Source organism: Arachis ipaensis, chromosome B03 (genome assembly GCF_000816755.2).
Source record: "Arachis ipaensis cultivar K30076 chromosome B03, Araip1.1, whole genome shotgun sequence".
NCBI lineage: Eukaryota > Viridiplantae > Streptophyta > Magnoliopsida > Fabales > Fabaceae > Arachis > Arachis ipaensis.
Genome location: NC_029787.2, coordinates 120694909 through 120704545, shown reverse-complemented (window position 1 = coordinate 120704545; position 9637 = coordinate 120694909). Strand labels below are relative to the sequence as shown.

The window sequence follows — 9637 nt, the reverse complement described above, 5'->3', positions numbered from 1 at the left end:
AACTACAAAAAGTTGAATAATTTATAATTCAATAAACGATTTTTCAAAGTGGAATAAAATAAACAGGCCTGCTACACACGCAAGCCTTTTTGGCTTTGGCCCAACCCAAAAAAAAAATTATGCACACTACACTCTTTAGAATGGAGCGTAAATGCACGCGCCTTATACAATGGTTGCGTTTTTCCAAAACACGCTCATTATGGCAGACTCTTCCTCTTCTTCCTCAATCAAAACGCAAACCGTCAAGTTTCAAGCCACATTCGAAACAAATTATGATTCTGAAGAAACGTTCCAACTCCTCGCGAAGAGTAGAAGAAATCAAGCAGAAAGCATATAAATCTCCATAAAAAAACACCAAAAAGAAGGAACAAACATTATTCAAGGTACAGTTTTACTGTTCTTCAAGATTTTTCACATTTCTGTTTCTGATTTCGAAATCGAAGCACTATATCATCAGTATTTCTCTCTCTATTTCTTCTAGATTCTTCTAGGTTTTACTGTTCTTCTTTTAGATCTCATATTACTGTTCTGATGAAACTGTTCTTCGTTTACGCTATCTTACATACTTCTAGTAAATGCTTTAACGTGTGTTTTGATCTGTTTGGTACATATTTTGTGCATGTTTACATGTTTTTTAAGTAGGTTTGTGCATGTTTACATGAAAGACTCTTCCTCTTCTAATTGATTTTTGGGTGTATATGGTGAATTTTTTGGTGTATATGGCCGATTGTCGGGTGTATATCTCGGACTTGGCATGCGACTGTTCTTTCTAGTGGCATTTTGAACTTAAATATATTTATGAACTCATATAATGTCATATAATCCAAAAAATGTAGAGGTGTATGGGACTGATATATATATTAGGAGTTTTGAAGTCTAACTGGTACTGTTCTAATTGTGCTTGACCTTGTAGTGTCATTTTATGCATGTTTGAGTGAATTGATTATGATTTTGAATTGATTTAGTTTCGTTTAATTGGAAAAACAAAATGTTTATGGGACTGGGTTTGGGTGTATGTGGCTGATATTTGGGTGTATTTGACTGATATATGGGTGTATTTCTCTGAATTTTGGGTGTATTTTTTATATATTGACAGCATCTCTTTTTCATTGTAGTAAAAATGACAAGCAAAAATCAAGGTGAAAAAAAATACAATGTAAGCACAAATATATGTCTTAGAACAAGTCAATTTTTTCTAATACAAATATATCTTATTCTAATGAATCTAATTTTGCTTTGTTTACAGCAAACAAAAGACTTGAAGTGTGCAACAAAATTGTTGAGTGAAAAATTTGAACATATGAGCGAAGAAAAGAAAGCAATTGTTTGGGATTTAGGTTTTGGTGACTGATGCACATCCCGCCAATAAGGGTGCATCACAAACTATTAAAGGAGTTGGCTAACTCCTTTAAATTGGGGAAAAACACACTCAAAACCAGCTACAGTTCGTTTAGAGTTAAATCCAGCACAATAGGGGCTGCGCTTGGCCTCAATGCATCAGGTAACTCATTACAGAAAACCTCTATACTTCCATTCTTCGTAATATCTTATTCTGCTATCATATAATCAAGAAACAGACATAGGTGTATATGAGTGATATTGGGGTGCATATGAGTGATGTTGAGGTGTATATGAGTGATATTGGGGTGTATTTCAAGTGATTTTCAGTTTAAGTTGTTTTCTTTTTTGTAGGAGATCTATTTTCTGAGAAAGTCAGTTATAAGGAACTTTCTGAAGAGAACAAACAGATTTTTAGAAGATTCCAGGGGAAGACTCTAAAAAATCTGACGAATGAGATGAGTATTAGTGTTGGAAATGAACAGGATCGCCTCATGTTCAAGAGGATTTTCATCCTCTATATACAGATGACGTTCCTGTTGCCAACCACAATAAACAAAATCTCTCATGTGCACCTAGCTCCAATTTTTAAGATGGACAAAATAAAGGAGGGCAACTGGGGAGCCCATATTCTGAATTTTATCATCAAGGGCAATTGACGACTGTCTGTTTGCCCTGATGATAGTCTATTTCCATCTGTCAAAAAACAAAGACAAGAAAGGAGAAGAAAGACATGCACAAGCCTGGATTGCCAACTGGAATAGAGAGCAGTTGGTTGAAAGGATGAGAGCAGAAATGGATGGACATATGGTAAGTGAACAGAATACCTTGGGTGTATTTTATTTACGTGGATGCTGTTAACTAACATTTCTACTGTTTCAGGGAATCGTAAAGATGGGAGAAACAAAAGAGAAATTGAAACAAATGAAGGAAAAAGAAAAGAAAGAAAAAAAGAAAATAACAAAAAAAAGGCAAATTCATCATCATCTGAGAGTGATACATCTAAAACTGAAGTCTATTCTTCCTCTGAGTTTGAGACTGAAGAAGACTCAGAGGAACTAAAAAGGAAACAACCCACCGAACAACCAAAAAGTAAGTAATATACTTCGGTGTATATTGTCACTTTTAGGGTGTATTTTGTCTCGTTTAGGGTATTTTTTACTAATGATTGTTTGCCTTGCAGAATGGGATCCAAAAAAAGGAAGCAGATTCAGGAGGATTCCAATTCAGAAATTGAATCGAATGATGAGTAAGATTCTGAAATTATCATTGCTTTCTTTTCCGTTTATTTTCAAAATTTGATGAATTAACACACTGTTTCTCATTAACTTCCAAAAGTGAAGAATCATCACCAATAAAAAAACAAAAAACAAATAAAAAAATTTAGACTACAGCCAAAAAGTAAGCACTACTTTGGATAGTATTTTATGATCAATTTTATTTTGTTTTTCTGATTCACTGTTTTTTTTTTCCAGGACGCAATCCAAAAAGAGAAAGCTCATTGTTGAGGATTCGTCTCCTGAACAAACTCAATCCATGATGGGTAAGATACTTTGTAAAACTATATTACCATTTATCATTAAAATTATATTTGTTAACATGTTCTTTTATGCATGTACTGCCAGATCTGAACTTGAAACTGAAGTATTAGAAGAATTGTTAAGGGAATCAAAAAAGAAGAAAGCTAATGAAAAAGCTGCTGCACAGGGGTTTGTTATATTTGGGTGTATAGTATGCATTCTAAGGAATTTTTGGTTGCTGATAATTGGTTTTGGTTTCCCAGGAAGAAGGGAGCTCCACTGCCATCGACAGAAGGTCACTATGACTCATCTGAAACATAAGAACTTTTATTTGATAAAATCTTGTTATCCTGATTTAACTGTACAGTATTTTTACTGAATGATATTTATTTTATGCTTAGAATCCCCAAGGTCAACTTAGAAAGTGAGAATGATCCTTTGTCTCAAAGACAAACAGATCAAAGCATCATAAACAAACCGGAGGATAGCATGTAATTTCCCTTTCTAATACCGGTTGCTTTTATCTTTTATTATCTTCTGCTTCTAATTTTGTATATATATTTTTTTAGAAAAAAGCGCCCTTTAATGTTTTATTCAAGAAAAAAAAGGCATGAAAAAAAAAAGCAAAAACTGCAACTACGTAAGTTCTCAAAATACAAAGCCTGTGTTTCTTTTGAATGCTTCAGGTGTATGTTAACTTTTTTTGGGTGTATTTCAGGTTGAGTCTGGTGGAAAAATCTCCTAATGACCCAGCTGAATAGAACATGATGGTTGTGAGGGTAGAGATACAGTCACAAACTTAAGCACTTTCAGTCTGAGTTTTACAAGTAAATTTCAACCTTATAATCATGAATTTTGACGGACTTTCTTAACTTTTTATTTTTGTCTTATTTAGAGTTCCGATTCAAGTTTATGTACCTTTGTCCCAGTCAACCCCTGTGCCATAAATTGAACTAACCCTTGCAAAGTTTCCAAGTGAGAAAATTAATGAAGAAAGAACAAAAAGGTAAGGAATAATATTGGGGTGTATTTGGTTATTGTTTGGGTGTATATTATCCTTGTTGGGATGTATATTTTACTTACTTGGGTGTATATCTTCACATAAGATCTGTAACTATTTTTTTTATAATATGATTCGTTTTATCTAACCCTGCAGCACTCCAGAACCCCCGAAACTTGATCAAAGCACACCCACGGTTCCACCAGCTCCATCCAAAATGTAAGTTTAACAGAGTAAAATTTGGTTTTCAATATCATTCGTCTATTCTTATTCTTATAGTACGTTATATGTCATCACGCAGTAATCCAGCCCCAGAAGACGCTGCTGCACTGATGATGATGGCACGGACAGCTTCCTACATTCCTAAAGAAGGTCCGATGCCATCATTCAGCCTTGGCTTGACTGATTCAAGCCAAGAAGAAGCAGCAACGCAAGAGGAGCAGATGGCAAAAACTCCTGAAATGCCAAAACTAATAGAACAATTAGGGGAGCTGGTGGAAAAAATTGCAAGCAGTGGGGTGAAAACAGAAGGTAAAAGTCCACAGATTCAAAAGCAGAGTGGCGAAGAAAGTTTTAAAAAGTTTCAAACTCCTCTGAAGAGCAACGAGATCTCGGTTGAAATGAAAGAGAAGTGTTATGTCTGGGCCACCCGTGTGAAGACATACGGAGATGAAAACACTAATGAGTATGACCCAGTCTGCACCCTCAAAGCCCAAGATCAATTCATTTTGTCAAAAATCTACTTTGCATCTCTTAAAGCTGATACACATATAGAAGCTAAGGTAATATTAGAATAACATTAATGATTTTATCATGAAATATAACTGCAATTCATGTAAATTGATTTGGGTTTTTTTTCTAGATTGTCACTGCCATCTGCCTGATCCTAAACCAAGAAAACACTAAAAGATTTCAAGAAGAAATATACTGTCTCCTCCCAGATATTGTAGTAAGGTGTACTTCAATTCAACCTTGGGTGTATTTTCTGTATTCATTTGGGTGTATTTTCTGTCTTTATTTGGGTATATTTTCTGTATTCATTTGGGTGTATTAATTATTTCATTTGGTGTTTCACAATTATTGCAGAGCATGGCCATTGGAAATCATCCAAATGGGGAATTCTTACAGCCTAAAACCAAAAACCCATTCAGGGTGGAAGACTACCCAATGTTTATACCCTTCTTGGACCTCAAAAAATTAGCATCACATCCATATGTAAGTTTTCGTTTCTAAAACTTCTTATCACCATTCTTTACTTAAATAAAATAAAACACTGTTCAATGTGGACATGCTTCAGATTTTTGCACCTGTTTGCTATTCAAACCATTGGTGGTTATGGGTGGCTGATGCAAGAAAGAGAAAATTTTATATACTCAACCCATATCACAAGACATGTCCCTCCGATGCCAGAATGAACCTAAATAAATTCATTGTAAGTTGTTTCTGTGTTTTGTATTTTAATATTTGGGTGTATTTCTGTTCAATATAAGGTGTAAATTTGTACTCCTTTGGGTGTATTCCTTAATTAAATTTATTCATATATTACTGATTTGTTTTGTGTTTTAAAGGATATGTAATTTCAAGAATGAGAGTATATGCTGGGGGCACCTCTGAAGAGAAAGGATCAGGAAATTGAACCACCATACATTAACATCTCAGGCCAAAAGACAAGGTATAAATCTTTCACTCTGAAAATTAATCTTTCCTATATGTAATTTGCTAATTTATTTCTTGTTTTTCAGCTATGACTGTGCTATTTATGTAATGAAGTGGCTTGAAATAATTCAGCCTGAAAATGTTAAAAGGGGGAAGTATGAGTGGGACAATTGGACCCAGGTAATTGTGTTTAAAACTATATAACTCTGTATTACTTTACTAAATTAACATGGTTGATTAAAAAAAAATTCTTTTAAACTATAGGAGGAGGTGGACCACTATAGAGTAGGATATGCTTCCCGGATTCTATTCCATGAAATGAATCAAGACAAAGCTAAAGCCATTAGGGGAAGTGATGCAATAAGACTGTCCAAACCATCCTCATTGTTATTGAGTCCATATTGTCAGATAGATTCTAATGATATTGACACTGATTAATCTAACTGTTATGTAGTCTTGTAACAATTTGAACATATGCTATAAAATTTTGCCAATATAATCCAGTTTTATTATAAAAAAATTTTCCATAATTAAACTGTCTCTGCTGTATTCAAAAGGTCTGAATTACATGTGCTAAAATATGAAGGAAAACATCAAACCAGGAAATTTTACACCCAAAACATGAAATTTTACACCCAAGAAAAGTTGAATATACACCCAAACTTCTATCTCCTGATGCTTTATCCCTAAAACCCTAAACCCTAAATCCTAAAACCCTAAACCCTAAAACCCTAAACCCATAAATCCTAAACCATAAACCCTAAATTCTAAAACCCTAAACCCCTAAACCCTAAACCATAAAACCCTAAAACCCTAAATCCATAAACCCTAAACCCATAAACCCTAAACTCCTAAACCCTAAACTCCTAAATCCTAAACCCCTAAACCCTAAACCCTAAACCCTAAACCATAAACCCTAAACCCTAAATCATAAACACTAAACCACCCAACCTACTATACACCAAAAACATGGAATTTTACACCCCAACAATATCAATATACACCCAAACTTCTATCCCCTGATGCTGGATTCCTAAATCCCAAAACCCTAAACCCCTAAACCCTAAACTCCTAAAACCCTAAACTCTAAACCCTAAACCCTAAACCATAAAAACTAAATCCTAAACCCTAAACCCTAAACCATAAAAACTAAACAAAACAATAATTTATAACATAAACAGCAGCATCTGAAAATATATAAATGTAAAATTTCAAATACAAGAAAATTCATAAATACACCAAAAAAACTGAGCTTTACACCTATATTCTGTAACTATACACCTAAAAAACTATCCCCTGCTGCTGGTTCCCTGAATTAATAATTCATAACATGTCCTTGATATTGGCTGGAATTTGAACGCACCACTGATACAACATCAAAGAGGTTTAACTGGAAATAATAAACTCACATATTAGCAAAACTATTAACAAGAAAATTAAACTCAATCACCACATATTTAAAGAACATCACCTTTACCTCGTTTAGAGCTTTCGTTTTCTTCTTCTTTGAGGCATTTGCAATCTATTTGTCCAACTTTGAACCTAGCCTATTTTTTGGACGTCCTCTTGTTCGAACCCTTGGAGGGCTTTGAAGCTTGTTAACAGATTCTAAGTTGGCATTTTCGTGAGATAACGAACATGTCCCCTTCCTTTTGGCTTTCAGTTCTTCCATCTCAACCATGACGTTATCGTACGCACGGTGCAGAATGGCAGTCAGCTCCTCTGATTCTGATGCAAATTCACAAATATTTTGCGAATGAAACACCAATTCGTCAAACCTCTTGCTTCTTGGCTCCAACAGTAGCTCGTCGTGGCTGCTCTTGATGTGTGTATGTCACCTCTTTACCTTCTTACTCCATCGTTCCAATATATATCTCGGTGACACTTGGGTTACTCGTTTAAAGCTTAAAACGCTTAGTGCGTGACGGCACAATATCCCTCTTGACTCGAATAATAAGCATTGGCATTTCACTTGGGCTGCTACTAAGTCAAAAGTAACCACAAACTTGTTGAATATTGAGCTGGAAACTTGTTCTCCAACTTCGTATACTGAATAGCCTAGAGCGGAGTTCGTTAATCTTGTGATGCAATTCGCCTTGCCTCTGAATTGTGCTTGGACTTTCCTAAACTTTTGGTGAGTGTACGTATGTTGAAACTGAGCTTCAATGGAGGATTTTGTTGCACACGGTATGTCCATATGAAAATCTGTAGCATCCGATTCTCTCTCTGCTTGTTCCCTGCTTCCGAGGCAATTATCGTATTGTTTGACAAATTGAATAAGCGAGCTGTTCTGGGTAATAAACTTGTTAAAAAATGAATGCATGCTCTTTCTCCTTTGTGTGCTTCTCATCCCTGCCCAGAAGTGGTGATCCAGATAAATTGGAACCCATATATGACGGTCTTCGTAAAGATCTGCAGAATACACCCAAATAAGGCTATATTACACCCAAAAATAGGCAATTTATACCTCTGCTGCAGATTTTAAACAACATTATCTGAAAGCCACTTGTTGTCCATAAGACCATACTTTAGCAGAAAATTATTCCAATTCCTATCAAATGAGTCTTTGCTATGAGAGTTCTAAACAACTTGGCTCATTTCTTGTTCAACTTCTGCGTGTCCCTTGTACCCATTTAATTTACTTGGAATCTTCTTCGTGATGTGCCAAATACACCAATGGTGAATTGTTGTTGGCATACAAGCCTCTATAGCCCTTTTTATTGACGTGCATTGATCGGTGAGAATCCCTTTCGGAGCATTTCCTCCGATACAACGAAGCCAACATTGAAATAACCATTTGAATGATTCAATTTCTTTGTTTTTCATCAAAGCGCATCCAAGAAGTGTTGACTGACCGTGGTGATTCACCCTGACAAAAGAACCATAAACCAAATTATACCTGAAATAAATTACGAGATTGCAAAATGAAAATCATTACGTACACCCAAATAATGATTTTATACACCCAAAAATATCCAATATACACCTTTACAGCAAATTCATAGAACAAAATTAATTTAGCATCATAAACAAGAACAGCATATTACCTGTTTGTATTGTAGTTGGTGTCGAATGAAATAACATATTCGAAATACTCAAAGGCAGCTCTGCTCTTTGCATCAGCCCCAAAAGCCAGCTTAATCGACTAATTGTCCTCGAGTTCGATCTCAAAAAAGAAATTCTGATTCTTCTCTTTCATTCTTAATAAATATTTCCCGAATTTCTTTGCATCTTCTTGTTCTGAAACATTCCACACTTCTCTCGTGATGTAATTCCTTACGTCTTTTTTGATAAAATTTAACTCGCGGTGACCCCGGCTGCCTCAACGAATGATTGGTAAATTTTACTTGGTCTGATACCAGCTTCCTCGTTATTCTCTATTGTACGATGAATGGACATGCTTAGTTCCCTATGCTGTTTGAGCATCTCTGCTTGAGTCAGAGAGCAATGATGTGAATGATGCAACATGACCTTCGAAATGATCCAAGCACCAACATCCTTCAATATGTGTATATAAATTCTTGCAGGACAATTGAAACCAGCTGTGGGATTTGTCTTCTCGGTCGGGGATATTTTAGATTTCTATTTTCCCTCTCTGCTACATGTAATCAATTGATTCTTAATTTTGTTTCCCTTCTTATTTATGCTCTGAACTCTTGTAGAAAAACCTGCAGCCTTTGCATAGTTCTTGTAAAATTTTGCAGTATCTTCAAGAGTGTTAAAAGTCATTCCAACCTTGGGAATAAACTGGTCATCAACAACACAAAGGGGCTGCAAAATACACGATGTTAAAAACAAGGATATACGATAGAGTTTCTGCACGTCATAAAAAAAGTAACAATTCAACTAAAATACACCCAAGTATTCCTGATTTACACCCGAACGACAACAACTCAACTAAAATAACAAGAAAAGTCATAAACTGTAAATACACCCAAACTTCCCTTAAATACACCCAAAAAGTTCTGATATATACCCGAACGACAACAACTCAACTAAAATAACAAGGAAAGCCATAAACTGTAAATACACACAAACTTTCCTAAAATACACCAAAAAAGTTCTGATCTACACCCGAACGTCTGGTATAAAATGCAGAAAATTAATCAAAATTAGTACATTA

General features: G+C 35.1%; 1 protein-coding gene across 1 annotated transcript; it reads left to right on the top strand.

The window, feature by feature from the left end:
• Window positions 5432–5963, top strand: LOC110269817. The gene is made up of 3 exons (XM_021117611.1): window positions 5432–5530; window positions 5601–5694; window positions 5779–5963. Exons 1-3 carry the CDS (start codon window positions 5454–5456, stop codon window positions 5950–5952), a joined length of 345 nt encoding a protein of 114 aa, XP_020973270.1. The 5' UTR covers window positions 5432–5453; the 3' UTR covers window positions 5953–5963.

What these genes read in the sequence shown, in the direction of transcription:
- LOC110269817 (XM_021117611.1), top strand. Translation starts at nt 5,454, where the DNA reads ATGCTGGGGGCACCTCTGAAGAGAAAGGATCAGGAAATTGAACCACCA. An exon ending in ATCTCAGGCCAAAAGACAAG is followed by an intron (nt 5,531 to 5,600) that starts GTATAAATCTTT and finishes CTTGTTTTTCAG; the next exon opens with CTATGACTGTGCTATTTATG. An exon ending in AGTGGGACAATTGGACCCAG is followed by an intron (nt 5,695 to 5,778) that starts GTAATTGTGTTT and finishes TTTAAACTATAG; the next exon opens with GAGGAGGTGGACCACTATAG.